The sequence below is a fragment of the Argentina silus genome (assembly GCF_951799395.1).
Source record: "Argentina silus genome assembly, chromosome: 13".
In the NCBI taxonomy this organism is placed as follows: domain Eukaryota; kingdom Metazoa; phylum Chordata; class Actinopteri; order Argentiniformes; family Argentinidae; genus Argentina; species Argentina silus.
In genome coordinates, this window is record NC_139667.1 from 12,691,050 (window position 1) to 12,713,763 (window position 22,714).

Here is a 22,714-nt window from a genome sequence, read left to right on the forward strand (position 1 = left end):
TTAGACAGGAGTGACACTGAGGTCTTCAGACAGAGAGAAGCCAGAGTCTCTGTCCCGGGTGGGTTTCTCAGGCTTGGTGTGCCTCTTCACGTCCTCGTGTCCGTAGCTGGCATGGCGCTTCAACAGCAGCTTGGGCATACAGGAGGAGGCCGTGCCCAGGCCTAGGCCCATGCCCAGCCCCAGACCCAGACCCAGGCCTGCCCCCGAGGAGAAGCTGCAGCTGGGGGTTGCGGTAGAGGTAGAGCTGGTGCTGGGGCTGGGTTCTGGGGCTTTGGGAACCACCAGAGGCAGGCTCTCAGCCTCATAGCTCTGCTCGTCATAGGCATAGTTGACATTGCCACAGGGGAAGCTCTGGAGCTTAGCCAGGTCCATGCTGACAGCTGGCCCCCCGCTGGCTCCCCCTGCTGGGCTCTTACGGCAGGACAGGCTGGGTGCGCCCTGGCTCTGGGGGGCCAAGGAGAGGGTCTGGCAGGACGGGGAGGGGGAGGAGGAACAGAGGCTGGGGGCTGGGAGGCTGGTGTTACCATCACACCCAGAGTCAGTGCCCTCTGCAGGGGTGGCAGACTGGGCAGCGGAGGGGCTGGTGCTGGAGGTGGGGCTGGACAGGGGCATGGACTGGGTATGAGACAGGGCTGTCTTCCCCCGGCCGGATCTCTCCAGAACCCACGATCCATAGGTGGGGTTCCACAGGTTCTTGGTCTTGTTCTTCAGCCTCTGGCTCCCCGAAGATGAGCTGGTTCTGGAACAGGGTCTGTGGTGGAGGGGGATGGGCTCTGGGTGGAGCCAGGCCCCAAGACACGCCCCCATCCCTGGGGCAGGGACAGCCTCCGCCCAGGAGGGCTCTAGGGCCTCGCGGTATGAGGTCACTTCTTGCGGCATCTGCTGGGGTCTCTGGAGCAGGAGGCGTGGTTTGTGGGGCTGGGGCGGGGGTAGCGGGCTGGGGGCCAGGGTGCTGAGCTGGGGGGAGGGATCCAGGGGACCTGAGTGGGACACCAGGAGAGGAGTCAGGCTGCCGGAGGTCTCTGGGCGGATCACTGTCCCTCCATCCTCCTCCACGGTGGGACCATACTCCACAGGCAGGGGAGTGTTGATCACATCTGGGTCCTGGGGGAAAGATAGAGGAAGAGAGAGAGGAGGGTGATTAGATGAACAAGAGAAGTATGAAATAAAGAAAGGAAGGAAGGAATTAGGGAAGAAAGGAAAAAGAAGGAAGCGAGAGGAGGAAGGAGGGAAGGAGGAGGGTGAATGGATGAACAAGAGAAGTATGAAATAAAGGAAGGAAGGGAGGAAGGAAGAAGGGAGGGAGCGAGGGAAAATAGGAAGGAAAGGAGGAAGTCAGTTTCCCAGCAGTAGTTACCTGAGTGCAGTAGTTGATCCTCTCCAGAATAGTAGAGAAGTTGGGTCTGTGTTCAGGACAGTGCTGCCAGCATTGAGTCATGATCCGGTAGCTACACAGGAGAAGGTGAGAGATCATCAACTAGTAGACGATGGAATATCTCTCTGAAGGGTCTGAAGCTTCAGACATAATTGCATTCCTGACTACAAATAACTGTAAAGGAGAGGGTGAATGATAAAGGTACTGCAGCAACAATAATGAACTGAAAACCTGTAGTCTTAGTCTTAGTTGATGTGTATTTTAGTTAACCTTTATTTATACAGAGGAAAACACACTGAGACCAAGGCCTCTTTTGCAGGTGCACCCTGTCCACAATATCAAATACAATTACAAAACAAGACATACAAAAAATACAACACAGTAAAACACAGAAATTAATACATCATTTAAAACCACAATATGTATATACAAAAGATGTTGCATTAAGAGAAACAATGACATCCTTCTAACACATCACAACTCACACAGGGCCGGGGCAGCTCTTGGGGGGGTCCATCCTGCCCCCACTGGTCACAAACTCCAACACTTCTTGGTTTGTTTTACAGGGATAGGGCATGTAACCCAGAGAGAATATTTCCCACAGCAGTACTCCAAACGACCTGCAGAGGGAGGCAGAGATCAGGGAACCAAGGCAGGGGACTGTGGGTGCTATAGTAAAGCCTATGCATTCATCATCATTCAACTAGGCTCTAGGGAGGAGTTGTCCTGAAGCAAAGATCCACAGTAAGATTGGCTTTCCCCTCTCAAAATCCTAACCTTGTTTATAAGCCAGGGAAATACATAACTTTAGCTGGGAACAGTGTTTAGGAGAAACCTTATCCTACTTCTGCAGTTTGGATACATGTGTCTCTTCTACAGACTCAACAGACCACACTACAGACACGCTACACACACTACAGACTCACTACAGACACACTACACACACTACAGACACACTATAGACACACTACAAACACAATACAGACACACTACAGACATACTACACGCACTACAGACACACTACAGACACACTATAGACACACTACAAACACACTACAGACACACTACAGACACACTGCTGACACACACACTATAGACACACTACAGACACACACTACACACACACACACACACACACACACACACACACACACACACACACACTACAAACACACTACAGACAGACTACACACACTACAGACACACTACAAACACACTACAGACACACTATAGAGGGCCTGTGTGGGTGTTAGTGTCTTTAAAGAAAAAAGTAATGTTCAAACTACGGTATGCTCCCAAACAGACAAGGTTTTGATGCGTCTGAATTAAATCACCGTGGGTGCATTCCATTTTCCATTCCATTCCATATCTTTTTGATACGTTCTTCTGTCCTGCACCTGATGAATTAGATGTGCACATTTTTTCCCTTGGCTTGCTTTTCCTTGGAGGTCTATGGTTTGGTGTTAGATCATATTGTTTGTATTGTTTTTATTGTTTCTATTGTTTAGTATTGTTTTTATGGTGAAGCACTTTGCGACATTTGTCTGTGTGAAACGTGCTATACAAATATATTTGACTGATTGACTGATTGATTTTTCTACTTGTTGTACTGTTGTCTGTGCATTTACCAGGTGTCTGTCTTGCATGTGAAGATGCCCTCCATGAAGGCCTCAGGTGGCATCCACTTGACTGGCAGCATGGCACGGCCACCTTTCCTGTAGTAACTGGCTCTGCAGGGGACAATCAGATATGGCATATTGTTCAATAGTTGGAGGTTATAGCATTGGTTCTTCATACATGCAGCAGAAGTTACCCTTTTTTACCCATATCAGGGGAGGCTGGTGGAGGTAGAATTCGGAGGACGGGCTCATTGTAATACATGGTGTAGAATGAGGAATTCCCCATTCCGTTCCATGCATTACAATGAGCCTGTGCGATGTCTGCCTCCACCAGCCTTTCCTGATACAAAATATAGTACAGATGATGATTGTATCCTGCATTGCGGAGGGCTGGACTGATCCCACAAGTAAGCTGAGACTTAAACACAGACACACATCCAGCATCTCATATCTAAAATATCCCATAGCATGAAGGCAAACAGCCTTGGGGTATCCGTTGTCCTGTAGATGACACCATAATGCCTGGTAGGGTGCCAGCCAGGTCGACTCTGGGGCCAGTTCTATTGGCACCCTCAGATTTAGTGCTGTTTCTTCAAAAATAAGCACAGATTCAACCAATGTTTGTTCTTCACACTTTTATTAATTTTATATACAACTGTACAGAACAAAAAAAGAACATACTGAAACTAGGATTAAGCATTTTAGCTAGAAAAACCCAAATTGGCCTGGACATAATTGTTGGCACCCCCATATTTGACTTTAGGCAGGGTGTTCTTTTCACTGAATGTTTCATTTGGTCATCTGTAAAATATAAAAAAAAGAGCCAAAAAGCTCTAATTCCATTTAATTGGTACACAGAACCATCCGGGAATCCTTCTGGGAAAATGGTCTGGTGACGAAATGTTCTGATGAAACGAAATTAGAGCTCGTTGGCCATGTTTGCTGATGGCCAATTTAATTATTAAAAGAAAAGAGAAACCTGCCTAAAGTGCAGCAAGCTCACTGACGGCTACAAGAAGGGTTTTTTCAGGCAGTAATCTTCGCCAAAGGCTGTTCAACGAAGTAATAGCTCTTGGGTGCCAACAATTATGTCCAAGCCAAAATGCTTAATTCTACTTTTAGAATGCTATTTCTGTTTGTTCTGTACAGTTGTACATGAATGACTAACAAATGTTTATTGGGATTTTGACTTATTTTTTAAAGAACAGTGTTACATCTGAGGGTGAACATAATTGGCCCCAGCTGTTCATATACAGTACAGCAAGTCATCTATGACCGTACTTGAAGTACACGGTAAGTCTGTATGAGTCTATCGGCGTACCTGTATATATCACGTGCCATTCCAAAGTCTCCTATCTTGGCCACTCTGTCAGGTCCAGAGCAGGTCAGTAGACAGTTCCTGGCAGCGATGTCCCTGAAACACACAATAAACAGCCGTTTAAACCTCCTCAAACCTCCTCCCTGAAACACACAATAAACAACAGTTTAAAACTCCTCGAACCTCCTTGTGACTCACAGATGATACACAGATGATACATGACAAATACAAAGTGAGGTGTTTTACTGTGGCATTATTAGTAATGTTCCCACTTCATTCCGGTCCACCAACACTACTTCACAAACACGTAGAGAACAGGGAGGTTGGTGGAGGTAGAAATCGGAATACACGCTCATTATAATATATGCCATTTAGCTGACGCTTTTATCCAAAGCGACTTACATTGCAGTGAGTGCATACAATATAATGGAATGGAATGAGGAATGGAATGGAATGAGGAATGGTAATGGTCAAACACCTCACTTAGTACTTTGCTTCACTGTAAAAAGACTAGGTTATGAACCTGTGTATGAAGTGGTATTTTGATATGGTAGTAGGGAGGGTTATGAACCTGTGTATGAAGTGGTGTTTTGTTATTGTAGTAGGGAGGGTTATGAAGTGGTATTTTGTTATGGTAATAGGGAGGGTTACGAACCTGTGTATGAAGTGGTTCTCCTCCAGGTAGCGGCAGCCGAAGGCGATGTCTCTGGCCATGTGTAACAGCTCCAACATGGTGAGAGAGGAGGCCTGACTCTGAGGAAACATACCGTACAATCATAAGATAAGATAAATGCACAATAAGTATGACACAAGTAATGTCAAAACATTTTACACATATTATCTCTTTCTCTCTCTTTTATACACACACACAAACACACACACACACACACACACACACACACACACACACACACAGACCTAAAACACTATCCTTACAAACGTAAACAAGCTATAAAATGGGACCACACACACACACACACACACACACACACACACATACACACACACACACACATACACAAACCCACAAACCCACAGACGTAAACAAACTATAAAATTAGCTCAAATGATGTGTACATTACCTTGAATAACACATCCACAATGTAGTAAACAACCCCACTACCACAGACCCACAGGGCCATTACATAGTTCAGATAGCTAAGACACATGTCATGTAAAGACCAGGGGAGGCTGGTGGAGGTAGCAGGGGAGGCTGGTGGAGGTGTAAATCGGAGGACGGGCTCATTGTAATGCATGGAACAGAATAAGGAACGGTATCAAACACATTCCTCATTCCACCCCTGCATTACAATGAGCCCGTCCTCCAATTTCTACCTCCACCAGCCTCCCCTGCAGCTGAGAGCCATGTGAGGTGAACCCTCACCGTCCTGGGCCGGTTCTGCCTGAGGAAGCTCTTCATGTCTCCTCCGGTCATCAGCTCCAGCAGGATGAAGCGAGGCAGGATCTGTAGACTCACACCGATGCAGCACACAATGTTCTGGTGGCTGAACTTACTGTGAACACACAAGGACACATTGGGGGTTAGTTCAGGACAGGACCAGGGGAGGCTGGTGGAAGTAGACATCGGAGGATAGGCTCATTGTAATGCATGGATTAATTCCATTCCATGCATTACAACGAGCCCGTCATACGATTTCTAACTCTGCCAGTCTCCCCTGGACAAGACACGAGCTATGATGATGATGATAATAATAATCATAATCATAATCATAATCATAATAATCATAATAATGTTTTTCATTATACAAGAATAATTTCAAAGTGCATAAAATAAAAGATAAAATAGAAAAATTGTTTAAAAAAAAAAAACTGTATGATGAGTATGCTCTGGTGGCTGAGAGAGAGAAAGAGGGAGAGGGAGAGAGAGAGGGAGAGGGAGAGGGAGAGAGAGAGGGAGAGAGAGAGGGAGAGGGAGAGGGAGAGAGAGAGGGAGATGGAGAGGGAGAGGGAGAGGGAGAGAGAGGGAGAGAGAGAGGGAGAGGGAGAGAGAGAGGGAGAGGGAGAGAGGCAGAGGCAGAGGGAGAGGGAGAGAGGCAGAGGAAGAGGGAGAGGGAGTGTGAGAGAGAGAGAGAGAGACAGAGGGAGAGGGAGAGAGAGAGGGAGAGGGAGAGAGAGAGGGACTGGTAGATGGAAAGAGAGACAGACAAGGACACAGGGGTTAGAGCACCTTAGGTTACAGTAAGAGTGATGTCCACACAGAGAGCATAAAAAACAATAAAGGACAATTAAATCATGTATGACAAAAACAAACTGAGAAAACAATACACTGTATTGCACCGCACGTTCGCTTTGGGGTGTACAGTCCTGCTGACCCTGAGATGAGTTTGTGTGTGTGTGTGTGTGTGTGTGTGTGTGTGTGTGTGTGTGTGTGTGTGTGTGTGTGTGTGTGTGTGTGTGTGTGTGTGTGTGTGTGTGTGTGTGTGTGTGTGTTGCTCTCTCTCACTATAGGCGACAAATATATGCAACGCTCTCGTGGTCAGAGCTGTTTATCGGGTCCGGACGGGTGCACTCGGGTAAATCAGCTGTAGGCCTTGTGTCATTTACCTAGACTCGCACTAACCACTATGCTATTCTCCCATCAAAAGTCACCAGAATTGCTTGTTTCAGAGGCGATATGCAACCTTTTCTCTGAGTAGAAAGGGAGCCTCCACAGCTAGCTAGCTATGCACTCACATTCCATCAGTCTCTGTGTTGTGTAACAATTGTTGTCTCTGTGAAGGCGATGAATTACCTGACTCACTACAAAACAAAACAACAGCTGGGAAGCTGGTTACCAAAACAAGCAGACAGATGAGGAAGGAAAACAAAACATGGCAGTTGCTAGTGTTGCGAGCAAAGCCAGCTGAGTGCCAAGTGATGATAGGATTTGGGTTTGGTCTATGTCTGGCCAACACATGTTGGGTTATGTTGGTTTGTGTTTTGGAATGTGTGTGTGTGTGTGTCTGTGTGTGTGTGCGTGCGTGCGTGCGTGTGTGAGGTTGCAGGGGACAGGATGTGGATGGGGCCCAGTGTTTGTTCCAGCCCAACGCACCTCATAATCAGAGCCTCCATCAGGAAATCCATCTCGTCTTGTTCTGAGCAGATTTCCGGAAGGGTCTGTGGAGCAGAAAGGCATCTACAGTCAGGGGCAATCAGGTGCTATTCAGACCAAAACACATGCAGAGATAGACACATGCAGAGATAGACACATGCAGAGATAGACACATGCAGAGAGAGACTGCGGCCTCGTCAGCTGATTCCCTAAAGGTCTCACATGGAATCATATCAGAATGTCATATAATGTTTTGTGGGAATATGAATAAAGGAATGGCGAATGATAAAATGAAAAGTGGGAGGAGTGCTGGAATGGACAATGTTTCTTGAGTCTTAAACTTGGTTTGTACGTCGATGTCCTTGTGTGGTCCAAGTAAGTTTGCTTGTTTTACTTTGTTTAATGTTCAGTGCAGTAGATAGAAGTCACTTTATGACATATTATATTACCCGTTTCTAAGATGATTATATCCACCAGAAAATAGTGATATGTCATCAAAGCAGTGACTCTTTTCCATAGAGAATCTCAAGGAACATATATATATACCATGTGGTGTCATAAATATACAAGTCAGTGGTGGCCAGTGCAGGTGGTATGCTGGGGGGCAGCATCAAGGAAGGTGACACCAAGAGGCTGAACAAGCTTATTAGGAAAGTTGTTTCTGTCCTCGGTGTCACCCTGGACACTGTGGAGGAGGTGGCCAATAGCAGAGGATGGACAATCCCTCCCATCCCCTACATGACAATGTAGCAGAGCAGAGAAGCTCCTTTAGCAGCAGATTACTACAACCATGTTGCACTAAGAAGCGCTATAGGAGATCTTTTCTGCCTGCCGCAATAAGACTGTACAACTCCTCCTCCTCTGAGTCAGGCTTGGGGATGTTAAATCATACTGGACTGTTCTTACTGTATATAATGTTTCAGATGTCTATTTTATTCTATTATTATATTGTCACTTTATTTTGTTGTTGTTTGTGATGTGAGCTGCTGTAACGCCTTAATTTCCCCTCGGGGATCAATAAAGTACCTACCTATCTATCTATCTATCTATCTATCTATCTATCTATCTATCTATCTATCTATCTATCTATCTATCTACCTACCTATCTGTCTATCTATCTATCTTTCTATCTATCTATCTATCTATCTTTCTATCTATCTATCTATCTATCTATCTATCTATCTACCTATCTGTCTATCTATCTATCTATCTATCTATCTTTCTATCCATCTATCTATCTATCTATCTATCTATCTATCTATCAATGACAACAAAGAGACTGTGACCTTTAGATCCATCCAGAGAAAGGTCAACAGCATGAGATGTTCTATCACATTACATGCAACAGACCATCGATATAGAACACTAAAGCTATAGGTCAGATAGCTGAGAGACATGTTACGTAAACACCAGGGGAGGCTGGTGGAGAAAGAAATCGGAGGACACGCTCATTGTAATGCGTGGTATGGAATCATCAATCAAATCAAATCAAATTTTATATTGCATACAGTCAGAATTGACATCGTGAAATGTTTTGGAATCTTGCTCCACGCTCAACAACAGCAGTCAGCAACAATCAACAATTCAATATGTCAGATGTCTTCTGATCAAAGGGGGGGATGGTATCAAACCATTGAGCCCGTCCTACGATTTCTACCTCCACCAGCCTCCCCTGAGCTACTGGTATGTCCTCCATGGAACTGACATTACTTCTACTGTGCTGCTCTGGTCCGTCCCCTGTCAGCTCAGCCTTAATCAAAGATATAGAACTCTATTTCAGTCAACCCACTGGGGAGTGTTGACTTGAATGGGAATGTCTGTTCTATCAAATCTAATGCTGTGATTGTCACTGCCCTGAGCTACATAGAACTTTATTGGTGTGTCTGTTACGACGGAAATGTGTCTTCTACTCTGCTCTCAATCCTTTCAGAGAATGCACGCATGCACACACACACACACGCATGCATGCACGCACGCACACACACAGACACACACACACACACTCACACACACACACACACACACACACACACACACACACACACACACACACACACACACACACACACACACACACAGCCGGAGGAGAACTGACCTTTATGGCGACCTGCATGGCTGTGTTGTCTCCACTCATCCCCAGAACCTGTCCTTCGTACACTTCCCCAAACGCTCCATGGCCCAAGGCCCTGCAACAACACACACACACACACACACACACACACACGCACACACGCACACACGCACACACACACACACACACACATATGTTTTTCATAACCTTCTTAAAAAGGAGGGTGGGAAAAGGGGGGATAGGACATACAGCAGAGTGAGGTACAGTATATTCTACCTGAGGAGGGTGATGTTCTTGCGGGGGACTTCCTTGAGCTCGTTGAGCGAGGCGGCCTTGCCGGCGAAACAATAGTTGGGGTTGTAGTCAGTCATGATGGTGGAGGAGCGGATCTTACTCAGCTTGTACTCCGGACTCTGAAGACGCAGCCTCACAGCATGGAGCTGGTTCTTCTTACGATAGTAGACTGGAGAGAGGAGAGAGAGAGATAGAGAGAGAGAGAGAGAGAGAGAGACAGAGAGACAGAGAGAGAGGACAGAAAGGGAGAGAGAGGAGAGAGAGAGCAGGTGAAGGCTTGGTTACTGTAGTAGCCCTCTGTGTGTCACTGTGCCCTGACGTCTAACCTTTGACCTCCAGTGACTAGCAGTAGCAGTAGCAGTGCCAGGCTGTGAGTGAGGACTCACCCTGTGGAGGCGACCGGCGGCCCCGATGCAGGTTGGTAGTCTGCCTGGGGGGTGGGGGGGCTGGGGGGCGCTGCGTGGAGGTAAGAGGTCCCCTCTGCCATCAAGCCGCCATGCCCACTGCCCGGCAGGACCATGACTGGGGGGGTGAGGTGGGGTGAGGTGAGGGAGGGGGGGGCGCCCGCCCGTGCACAGACTACCACCCTGCATGGGGGAGAGCTCAGGTGAAGAGACACCGTTAACCTCCGAGGTCGCTCCTCTCCTGGACCTCTGGACAGGACCCTGGACCTGTGTGTGTGTGTGTGTGTGTGTGTGTGTGTGTGTGTGTGTGTGTGTGTGTCGGATGTTGAACTCCTCACATGTTCTGTGTTCACCTGGGTCATATTTCTACACTGAACTCCCTAACAGAAATACATCAGCTCCACCATCAAAACAACAGGTTTATGTTAATTTTATTTAGCATGGGGAAAAGTACAAAGTTACAGTTAAATCATGGCACAGTGTGTTACATTTAGTGCACAAGTCAAACTCTAAATATCTGTTGATCAGACCAACATCGAGAGATACTGTATATATCAAATAAAACATCTGTACTGCTGATTTGTATGACAACAACAATAACATGATTGTTGCTCTTACCGACAAAAGGTTTATCAGATGTAATCAACCATATCCTGCTCCTACCACCCTGATACCAGGGGAGGCTGGTGGAGGGAGAAATCAGAGGACGGGCTCATTGTAATGCACGGAATGGAATGAGGAATGGTATCAAACACTTGTGTTTGATATGAATTCCATTTCATGTATTACAATGAGCCCGTTGTCCGACTTCTCCCTCCACCAGCCTCCCCTGTCTGATATTATGTCATCTTTTAGGAATAAGACAACCACTCCTCCGCAGATGAGTCATAAACAGTACTGTAGAGGAGAACACATACATTTCACAGTAAGGCAGAGATGCTGATTTCTCTGGATGTCTACCAGGGGAGGCTGGTGGAGTTCTACCAGGGGAGGCTGGTGGAGTTCTACCAGGGGAGGCTGGTGGAGTTCTACCAGGGGAGGCTGGTGGAGTTCTACCAGGGGAGGCTGGTGGAGTTCTACCAGGGGAGGCTGGTGGAGTTCTACCAGGGGAGGCTGGTGGATTTCTACCAGGGGAGGCTGGTGGAGTTCTACCAGGGGAGGCTGGTGGAGTTCTACCAGGGGAGGCTGGTGGATTTCTACCAGGGGAGGCTGGTGGAGTTCTACCAGGGGAGGCTGGTGGAGTTCTACCAGGGGAGGCTGGTGGAGTTCTACCAGGGGAGGCTGGTGGAGTTCTACCAGGGGAGGCCTCCATCATGTTCTATAGTATGCAGAATGAGTCAGACACCACAACTCTGCTCTCTCTTAGCCTAAGTTGACTGTAAGTCCTAAACTCACAGCCTTCCCCTTCTCTAACCCCTTACTGCAGCTGACAGCTATCAAAACATGGGACAGTGCAAAGAGAAACATTGGATAATCCCTCACTGTCCTACTTTTTTTTTGCATATTAACACGAATAAGACAATTAGCATGAGTAGACTTCAGGTACATATATACATAGCAGCATTCTTTAAGATATTGATCTTTGCCCATTGGCAAGACTAAGTTAGACACTAATATTATGAGATTAGATTATAATAGTCTCATTCACGCCATCTCATTCATGTCTCCAAAGCACTAGTAGGTCGTAGAATAAACACATGTACAATTAAAGGTTAATAGCAGTTGTTTTCCTCATTCCCTAATCATTCCTTTTAAGCCACCATTTTATTTTTTTGAATATTGTGCAAGAGTTAGCCGTAAGCGTTTTAAACCGTTTCACCTTCAGTTAAAAGAATCCCATATGAATATAAACAAGTATGGAGAGATAACTGGTGGACATGAGTCAGATGTGTCTTTCTGAAGCATAAATACTATATCTATATTCTTCAACACACTTGACGGCACCATCAAGTCACTATGAGCCAGACCACCACCTGACCCCTTCACTCTGACAAAAAAGTTGAACTTTTGTCTCTGAAATAAAGTGCAGAGTGAAAGGTGGGTATTGTCACTAGAATCCCTTAAACCCCTCCTACACCATGTATATCACAGCTAAAGATTGTCTAGCATCTCACAGGCTCCATATAGAAATAATGCCCAGGGGCTGGCAAGACAAACCTGTTTTTTGTCAATGATAAAAAAAACAAAAACCCATAAAGGCCATCTTTTATATTCTAACTTTCAGTTTTCTGTGCTTCTGTATGTCAATGCTCTGCCTCTCACTCTATAATCAAACATCTTTTAACAGCTATTCCTGGAAGACACAGTACTCAATCATGACAACGACATTCAAATTCCCCCTCATCCAACCTAACATTTGCTTCTAAAATATAAAACTTAAAAACCCTGTTTATTTCAAATGCCTTGCTGTCTCTTCTCATAGTGACAGTTAGATAACATGGCTTCTGACACAAAGCTCACTAAGGCACACGGTGACACACAACTCAACTCGCTTATTATGAAAAAAGAACACAGTATCCTTTGTCACAATGAGTTTTCACTGTCAGCTGGATCCATTATCTGTTGACACGAAAGGCTCACAGGCAGGTCAGATACGCAGTAGTAATCTTTGGGCGCAAAGAGCTCACTAGGTGGACAGAGTGGACACAGAGAGGACGTGACTGCCCCTACAGGCGGTGGAAGTTAGAGGGCACAGAGTCCACACAGAACTGGAGGAGTCTCTTACTGAGGGTGAGGCTGGCGCAGGTCAGAACGATACCCGTCACCACCGTGGACGCCACCACCGCCAGGATCAACGACAGGGACAGCTGGCTCTCCGGGGTAGGTCCCTGCGGTGCCACTGAAGGGGTCAAAGGTGAAAGGTGAAAGGTGAAAAGTCATGTGAGAGAAGAATGGAGAACTGCGACCTATAATCAAAACCAATGCCATAGTAGATGCCAATGCCATAGTGTACAGGAATAGCTAGAAATTCGATTTTAATTGATTTAACTCTTTGATCTATTTCATGAGGGTATAATTCCATGACAAGACAGTTATCTACCTCATGATCATAAAACTGTGGAGGATCTGCAGCTTATTTTTTATATTTATGACCCCCAGACACATTAATGACATTATGGTGTTTTCTGTGTTTCAAGCTGTAATGTTGTTGCTGGTAGAGGCTAGTAATTCATATATTAGTTACAGATTTGTTACAAGTGTACTGTAGTTACCTGTGCAACAGGGGAGGCTGGTGGAGGTAGAGATCGGAAGACAGGCTCATTGTAATGCATTAAACCGAATGAGGAGTGGTTTGATACCATTCCTCATTTCATTCCATGCATTACTGGAGCCTGTCCTCCAATTTCTTCCTTCGCCAACCTCCCCTTGTAACATCTCTCACTGTTCCTTAGTTTATGTTTGTCTTTGTTTCATGTTATTAATTGATTGTTTCCTGTTTCATTTTGTTTTTCTCACCTTGTCTTTCATTTCAGACACTTCACTTCCTGCCCCTGTGTGTTTCCCGCTTGTGTGACGTCTACCCCGCCCTGATTGGTGTCACCTGTCCCTCATCATCCTTCCCTGTCCTGTGTATTTAATCTGTGTATTCCCCTGTCTCTATGCCAATTCGTCTTTGTCCTTTGTGCCAAACGTACCAGCGATCTATCCTTGTGTTATTTGTCTTCCCAGTTTTTGATCTCTGCTATTTCCCTGACTCTGCCTGTTGCCTTCTCCTTATCAGATTATATGCCTTACCCTTTGACTGCCTACCTGTGTACCGAACCCTGTTTTTGGAAAGAAAAGACTATTCTTTTGATTCAAGATTTTTGTCTCTGAGTCGTGCGTTTGTGTCCTTTGCCTGCATACTACAGTCATTACACCCCTGGTGTAGTTACCTGTGCAGGTTAGCTCCAGGTGTAGGCCTAGAATATTTACCTGTGCAGGTGACGTTGTCACTGGCTAGCACCTCCTCATTGTGACACAGACAGAGGATGAGTCTGGTGTCTTCATCTCGTTTACAGCTCTGAGTCTGACAGTGGCTGCAGTTCAGCTGCACCTTGATCTCACACTCTCCATGGCTCTCCATGGCTGATGAACACACACACACACACACACACACACACACACACACACACACACACACACACACACACACACACACACACATAAACATAAACATACATACACACACACGACACATGAACCTCTGGCAATCACTACCGTATATCACATACTGTACATATCATGTCATATCAGTAGCAATAACAAATTACTTCACAAAACCCAAGCAGGTAATTTGATCATGTTTTAGATGTTTTGTAAATTCCTAGGAATCCATGAAAAACAAAGCCAATTGTTACTGACCTGGTTAGATAAGGATGCTGTACATTAATAAAGCATGACATTTGTAAAACAGAACCTCACAGGCAGTCATTACCTAAACCTTATCATGCTTTTGTTTTTGCATAAACATGGGGTGAGAGTAGATCTGTAGGGCAGATCAGGAGGTTTGAGTCTGTATCTCTTCATGTCTGTATCAACAGAGACGTGCTTTGTATTCTCTGAGCAGTGGCAGCACATGCTTTAGCCACAAATGACATTGTCGTGCTGGGGAAGAATTGGGAGCTGCTCGTTCATTCTTCCACATCAGTGCCCTGTGTGTGTGTGTGTGTGTGTGTGTGTGTGTGTGTGTGTGGATGGGCGTGTGTGTGTGTATGGGTGTGTGTGTGTACTTCCACATGGCGCCAACACCAACGAGTTCCGTGAGGCCCTGAATTAGTTAACCGGTATCTTACGCCCGATGGGGCGCACCCATCCCTACCCCTCTGTCTGAATGAGAGTCAGCTGGCAGGGAGGGACACACACACACACAGGCCTCTGTGTTACTGCCTGCAGCAACTTTAAATCTGCTGCCTTTCATTATTTCCTCAAAAATGTAACATTCCTCACCTGCCAGCGGCTGAAGAAAGATCTCCCCCATTGGGTGAACAAAGGAGATGCCATCCTGCCCGTCCGCTGTGATGTCATCAACGAGCGCGGCATCACCACCTATCATTCAGATGACACAATTGATAACGTAAGTGTGGTATTGACTAAAACACACTAAAAGCATTAACATTCTAAATTAATAAACATGTCCCCTAAGAATTGTGTGTGACATGTTTTGCTAGGGGCAGAGTAGAGCTAAATTATTATCAGTGACTGAACAACTATCTCCCTCAGCCTGGATCGTCCTGCTATTGTGACACTCCAGTGTCTCATTCAGAGAGGCTGGTGGAGGTAGAAATCGGAGGACGGATTCATTGTAATGCATGGAACGGAATGAGGAACGGTATGCTTCCTCATTTCATTCCATGCATTACAATGAGCCCGTTCTCCAATCTCTACCTCCAGCAGCCTCCCTTAGTTAATACAAGGTGTCTGTTCCCACAGTAACATACTAACTAGACAGAGGCAGAGAAGCAGGGAATGTCATCAGCCTGACCCTGTCCCTTAGGTTAATGCAGTGGAGACACACGTTTGATACCATTCCTTATTCCGTTCCATGTATTACAATGAGCCCGTCCTCTACCTCCACCAGCCTCCCACTGGGTGAATGTAAATCCTAAAGCATGAATACCCTGTCATGTTCATAGATTCATCACACCAATATGTAAGCCGACAAAACAGAAGACGACTGTTAAATATAACCATGCGTTAGTATGACAGTATATTATTTCATCTGCTGTGTTTCTCGCAGTTAGAGCTTACTGTATTGTACTAGCATGACATTGACCCACTTCTAAATGATACATATCAGTATGTGTTTCTGCTAGCTTACCCCTGTATCCTCCTCCTCCTCCCCCAGCAGTGCAGGCCCCACCTCCACCTCCGAACCCCCCGAAGGTGGCCCAGGCCAGCTTGGATAAGGCCTGGGGGCAGGAAGACCCCCCCTCGGCCCCCTCCAGGAGAGACTTCCCCGCCCACAGGTGGCTGGAGGTGTCCTTCCAGCCTCCGCCTCCCCCTGGAGAACACACATACACACACACACACACACACACACACACACACACACACACACACACACACACACACACACACATACAGATACATTACTGTCTAAACAGTTCCACACATGTTTGCCTAAGGTGTGCTCAAAAGAGTCTATATTAAGAACCTCCTGTCGATCACGGAGGAGGATTTGCTGAGAATGTTCCATTACGTGTTTGATGCCATTCCTCATTCCATTCCATCCATTACAATGAGCCCATCCTCCAATTTTTACCTCTACCAGCCTCCCCTGGATGAAAATGTCAGAGGTCTGAGACTGCTCTAAGCAATATTCTGCTGTGAGCCCAGACAGCCCAGTCTGCAGGCTCCACATCTATTATTCCAAGGAGGGCAGCTCCTGGACACAGGCTAATAAAGGCACTCCTGGCCTCTATAACACATTCTGTATAGACGAGACCCAACTAGGTGCCTTCTGCTCTCAGAGAAATGAAAGCCATGTGTCTCCAGGATCAGATAGCATCCTGTCATAAGGGGCATAGAGGGGTTCAGTGGGGAGAGGGGGGGGGGGCACAGAAGTTTAACCTCCAGCTTCACGTTATTTGGATAGTCCTTTATGGTCTACAGATGCAGATCAACCACCTATCAATACACTATGAAAGTCCATACGTCACAAACTGCAAACTGGGGACACATACAGAAACTTAAATCTAAACCTACATCTAAACCTTAACCAATTGTATCTAACCTCAAACCGTAGCTTAATTCTAGCAAATTGCGATACACTATGAAAGTCTGTACGTCACCGAATGTAAACATAACTGGAGACACTATGATTGCCAACAAATTGAGCGGTAACTAATTAATGGTAAATCACTCAATTTACCTTACCTGGTAAATCAGAACATATTTAACATCAGTTGCTACCACTCAGATTTAGTTTTGGTACTGTAGAGTTAGTTAGGGCTAGGGTTAGGGTTAGGACTAGAGTTAGAGCTAGGGCTAAGGTTAGGGTCAGCACTAGGGTTAGGGCTAGGGTTAGGGTTAGGGATAAGGGTTAGGGATAAGGCCAGTTAGGGATAAGGCCAGCGCTAGGGCTAGGGCTAGGGTTAGGGTTAGGGCTAGGGTTAGGGCTAGGGCTAGGGCTAGCACTAGGGCTAGGGTTAGGGCTAGGGTAAGGGTCAGCGCTAGGTGACCCCACCTGCAGCTCCTGTCTGGCCGTTAGCGCTGGCGGCGATAGTGTCGTTCTCGTACTGCTCCAGAGGGATTTGGTCCATGCTGCTCTCAGGATCCTCCAGGTAGGCCTTCCCCCCGCCGCCCGCCGCGATCAGCAGGGGCACCGCCACCCCGCTCTCCATCTGACAGCACAGGGTTCAAATACAATTTTATTTATGCATTCTCCATCTGACAGCAGAGGGCAGGCACTCAAATCAAAATGTATTCACATGTTCTCCGTCAGACAGAACTGCACATGGGATCAAAGCTAACTTTATTCTTCCATTCTCCATCTGACATGGGTTCCTCGTTTCTCTGTAAGTCACGCGATTCAAACCTGCTTACTCCACTTCTGACCTTCCCAGGATGCAAAACTCCACTCTATTTTTGAACATATGGATTGGCTTCTAAGAACATGGAAAATCATTTTCGAATGCCTCGAACATTCTTTGATGCTTATCAGTTAATATAGACTGTAACTGTATCTGTTTCAGATGGAGGCCATGATGACGGCTTTCATTTCATCAGTCAGGGTAGGGATGAGCTGACTTAGTGTGCAGGGTAGAGAGGACACACAGACAGACTCTGAGGGAGCCTCACCAGGGTGGAGGTCAAACCAGTTTCAGTTCAGTTCAGCTTAGCTAGGAATCAGGGCTCGGGGACAATTCAACCTCAATTCAGTGAATTCAGGAGGATGAATTGAAGCCCCTTTACTAAATCGGAAAACGCTGATGTCGACTTCTCTGATTATGATGTCATTTCAATTTAATCAATTCATCCTACCGATTTGAGCAACCCTGATGCTTTGCTTGTAGATCAAGAATCAGGGCATGTCCCTCTTACCTTGTAGATATAGGTGGCGCCCCCACCTCCGCCTCCACCCCCGGCCTCTCCGGTGAGGCCGTCCTCTATCACTGATGACTCCCCCAGGCAGATCTTCTGGGTCAGGGGATTCCTCTACACATGACATGGGGAGAGGGGGAAGGAGGGAGGAGGGGAGAGAGAAAGAGCAAGAGAAGGAGGGAGAGGGAGAGAGAGAGAGAGCAAGAGAGATGACCACAGAACGGTTAGTCAAGGTGCAAGCTTGATATTTTCATACTCATTCCTAATGCCCTACTATACTAGTACCTGTCTCCCCATACTCACCCCTAGTGTCCTCCTAGTACCCCTCTCCCCCATACTCACCCCAAGTACCCTACTATACTAGTACCCCTCTCCCCCATACTCACCCTTAGTGCCCTATTAGTATAATACCATACACACCCCTAGTACCCTACTATACTAGTACCCCTCTCCCCCATACTCACCCCTAGTACCCTACTATACTAGTACCTCTCTCCCCCACACTCACCCCTAGTACCCTACTATACTAGATCCCCTCTCCTCCATACTCACTCCTAGTACCCTTCTATACTAGTACCTGTCTCCCCCATACTCACCCCTAGTGCCCTCCTAGTACCCATCTCCCCCATACTCACCCCAGGACATGCGTCCTCCCCCTGGTGCCCCACTAATATGTAGAGGATGTCTCCCTTCTCCAGAGGGAAGATGGCGGAGATGAAGACGCCATGGGAGCGTTTGTTGTGGTTCTTGGCTCCTTTACCTCCGGCCGCTCCGTAGGCCGAGATCCTGAGGGCCACACAGGGAACACACGGCGTTGAGAACACACGACGAAGGGAACACACGGCGATGAGAACACACGGCGGTGGCCGCCATGTTTAGACAGAAGCAGGCAGGCACAGATGAGTCGACTGACAAAAATATTTGGTGCTTGGATTATTGCAGTGGTGTCATGGGTAATCCAACACACATGCTTCAATGACTATAAAACCTAGGTTGAGGACTATGATAATATGTAACAGTCTGGCGTTAATTAAGAGCAGAGTGAGAAGCACCCCAACCTCCTCCCTGGCCCCTTGACCACCCAGTGCTGTGGTGATGACTTTAAAGAGGTCCCATGACTGGCTAACAGATCCAATCAGAAAGTTCAAAGGCTTGGCTCTGCAGGGGCCAGATTAGCAGGAGAGCACACACAGACCTACTAATCTATGCCTACAGCCAGGGAGTCACGCTTCTCACTCTCTGCCCAGGCTCCACACGGACGAAGACGAGCACACACACACACACACACACACACACACACACACACACACACACACACACACACACACACACACACACACACACACACACACACACACACACACACACACACACACACACACACACACACACACACACACACACACACACACATACACAGGCAAGCCACCATCAGGCAGGGGCTGAACTGGTATTAAACTCTCCCTCCCTAACCTTTGTGCTGTGTAAATCAATCTCAACGCTCCAGAGACATAGTTCTATTGAACAGGCCTAGCAGCTACATGACCAGGAGGCCGTAAAGAGCAGTCCTCAAATAGAATATCACTCAGTTCTTAGGCTGCAAGGCAAATGTTACAACAAGGGGAGGCTGGTGGAGGTAGACATCGGAGGACGGGGTCATTGTAATGGATGGAACGGAATGAGGAATGGTATCAAACACATGGGTTTGATACCATTCCTCATTTCGTTCCATGCATTACAATGAGCCCGTCTTCCAATTTCTGCCTCCACCAGCCTCCCCTGGTTTCAACCTCTACTGTATGCTGGCTGGTCTAGTGAAAGAGTATTCCACTGGCAAAACCTATTGTCTCAGATTTTCAGATGGATATATTGACATTAAGTGGAACGCACATACCTGTACATTGTCTGTACTACCTTTTTGTATCTTAAATTATATAATAACATTTGAAACAATACATCCACATACGGTATATAACAATATAACAACGCTGAAAACAACATTATCACCCACATTATGTAACAACGTGGTATCAACCCTTATACCAACATGTAATAGCACTGTAATAACTCTGTATTAACCCTTATACCAACATGTAATAGCACTGTAATAACACTGTATTAATCCTTTAACCCACATGTATCTGTTGGTGGCGGGGACCCTCCAGGTCTGGACACCTTTAAGGGGGCCGTCCTTCCCCACCGTGATGCTGACGTTGGTGAGGCGGTAGGCGGAGTCACACTGGGCCTGGGTGGGGCCTCGCGGGCCGCTGGCACCACAGGAAGTGAACCACCATGTCATCAGGGACACCTCTGTGGGGGATGGGGACGGGGACGGGGGGAGGGGAGAGGGTTGGGATCTGTTCAGTTTCAATTCATTACTCAGGAATCTATTTAATTCATGAATTGAATATAGGCTGTTACTCTTCTATGTGGACTTCATTCATGAAATGAATTACTATTCCTTCACTGACTTTACTGCATTGAAACTGAATTGACCCTGACCCTGACACTGAAGTGGCTCTGGATGACACATGCCAATCAACTAACATCCTGTTCAGAAAAGAAAGGAGAAAGAGAGACTGGCGTATGGTGGGACATCTGCTCGGCAAATCAAAGGAAATTTAATTAATGTACGGTACGCACCTGGTGTTTTTTGCGTGCGTGCGTGTTTGTGCGTGTGTGTGTGTGTGTGCGTGCGTGCGTGTGTGTGCGTGTGTGTGCGTGTGTGTGTGTGATATAACTAAGCGACCATCGACCTTCAACATTCATTAGAAATTCCAGTGGGGACAGCTGGCGCTACCTGAGGCAGACGGCTCCGGCAGTGGGCTGAAGAAGTCCAGCTCGCTGATGGAGTCCATTTCATGAAAGAATCTGTGTCCGAGCAGCAGGGAGTTGAGATCTGAGAGGAGGAGAGGAAACATGATCGGGGATCTAGCCAGGGACAGACGCATTCATCTTTGGACGCAGACTATCAAACAACACATTCTCTTTCATATGTCTCCCATTAATAACATTCTCTTCAAAGACAGAGACAGTAGGGAGAGCGAGACAGAGAGAGAGAGAGAGATAAGTCTGGTCTGGTCCGGGAGGTTTTAAAACATACATCTAGTTTGGAGTGAGTCGTTTAGAGCAGAGGGCTCAGGAGATGTGAAGACATATAAGCTTGGAGGAGACAGGAGATCTCAGGACAAGCTGCGAGACGTTGGGAGAATGTGGAGGGAGAGAGAGACAAAAGGGCTTGATAATGAGCTGTGATTGTAGAGTTAGGAGGAGGGAGACAAGATAAGGTCATGGCTTTGGAGCTGCAGTTAAACACCAACGACTGCTCTGGCATTCCTGATGTCCTGGAGACATGAAGTAATAGCGGAGATAAATCTGCGTTCCGATCACACCCAATTGGCGCCTCATCATGTCGCCACGACGCCAACCCGCCCGCAGCCACCATCAACACGCAGCTCACACTGGGGCGTACCTCCGCAAGCCCCCCCCCCCCCACACACACACACACCCTATTTCTTCCAATACAAACAACCGCATCTGGGGACAATGTCTATCAAATAAAACCAGCTTTGGCAGTCGTCCTCCCGAAGTGCTGACAAAATGGACTTTCTCGGCCGGTCGAGAATTAATGGAACAATGTCAATATGATATGATGGAATGATGTCAATATGCTGGCACCGGTTGCCGGTTGGCGGGTTGGCGCTTGTTTTTATTGTCAGCTATGGGTTTTGGTCCCGGGGAGAAGTATTCTGCATCGGTTTCTACCCATCAGGACCAATCAGGGAGGGAGTGCATCAGTGGGCCTCCAGGGGAGCCCTCCAGCTGCTAGCTGAATTCAGCGGTTTAAGCGGTTGAACCATGTGGTTCGCCATTCTTCGGTTAGGACTCTTCTCTCTCTCTCTGACCTCCATTCCTTTGGCTTCTCAGTAAGGCAGTGTTTTATTAAGGGATTTAAGACCCTTAGGAGGCTAGAAAACGGTCACATCTGCACATCCATTGGGTGCATCAGCACTTTTTCAAGGGGGTTTTAGTCAGCAGTCCCGGCCTCCCAACGTTCCCAAAGTAACCTCCCGTAGCCTTGCACTGAAACTGCCTAGTTTTCAATACATGATTGCTAGCCAGTTTTTTTTATATTAAAACGGACAAAAGTTTCTGTGTTGAACTTTTTGTTGCCAGCAAACAAAAACACCTGGATTTGAGATATTGTATTGTTCCTAATCGTTACAAGGAGACGGAGAGATGAGCCGGGGGCTGCAGGCAGTCAGGAGAGGGCTAGCCGACTCATCTGTCCATCTACAGTAGCTAACTTATCTGATGAAAACATACAGTAATAACTTATGCAAACTAAACTAATATAGCAGACTTACCGGGAGATTCAATCAGTTCACTGTAAATAGCCAGTAATGTCACCTCAGGCTAGTTACAGAAGGTATGTCACCTCATTGTTAGTCTAGCAGTATGTTTCAAGGCCAACTTTGTTCAACTTTTCTATGTTCTATAGGCACATTCCACCGGCCCAATGTCTGGAAATAATCACGGAACATGTTGTTTAAACT

The 22,714-nt window shown here is 46.7% G+C and overlaps 1 protein-coding gene across 1 annotated transcript in view; it reads right to left on the bottom strand.

Moving 5' to 3' along the window:
• Positions 1-22,714, bottom strand: part of ltk (leukocyte receptor tyrosine kinase) — a gene marked incomplete at both ends in the record, with an annotated part of 32,850 nt that continues 10,136 nt past the window's right edge. The window contains 19 exons of the mRNA XM_083683545.1: positions 1-1,104; positions 1,358-1,448; positions 1,861-1,995; positions 3,004-3,105; positions 4,316-4,408; positions 4,968-5,065; positions 5,697-5,826; positions 7,365-7,429; positions 9,460-9,550; positions 9,712-9,898; positions 12,859-12,972; positions 14,049-14,201; positions 15,063-15,161; positions 15,934-16,116; positions 17,302-17,458; positions 18,159-18,272; positions 18,794-18,944; positions 20,294-20,468; positions 20,959-21,057. Coding sequence (XP_083539671.1) covers positions 1-1,104; positions 1,358-1,448; positions 1,861-1,995; positions 3,004-3,105; positions 4,316-4,408; positions 4,968-5,065; positions 5,697-5,826; positions 7,365-7,429; positions 9,460-9,550; positions 9,712-9,898; positions 12,859-12,972; positions 14,049-14,201; positions 15,063-15,161; positions 15,934-16,116; positions 17,302-17,458; positions 18,159-18,272; positions 18,794-18,944; positions 20,294-20,468; positions 20,959-21,057 — 3,341 coding nt within the window. The remainder of the gene's footprint in view (positions 1,105-1,357; positions 1,449-1,860; positions 1,996-3,003; positions 3,106-4,315; positions 4,409-4,967; positions 5,066-5,696; positions 5,827-7,364; positions 7,430-9,459; positions 9,551-9,711; positions 9,899-12,858; positions 12,973-14,048; positions 14,202-15,062; positions 15,162-15,933; positions 16,117-17,301; positions 17,459-18,158; positions 18,273-18,793; positions 18,945-20,293; positions 20,469-20,958; positions 21,058-22,714) is intronic.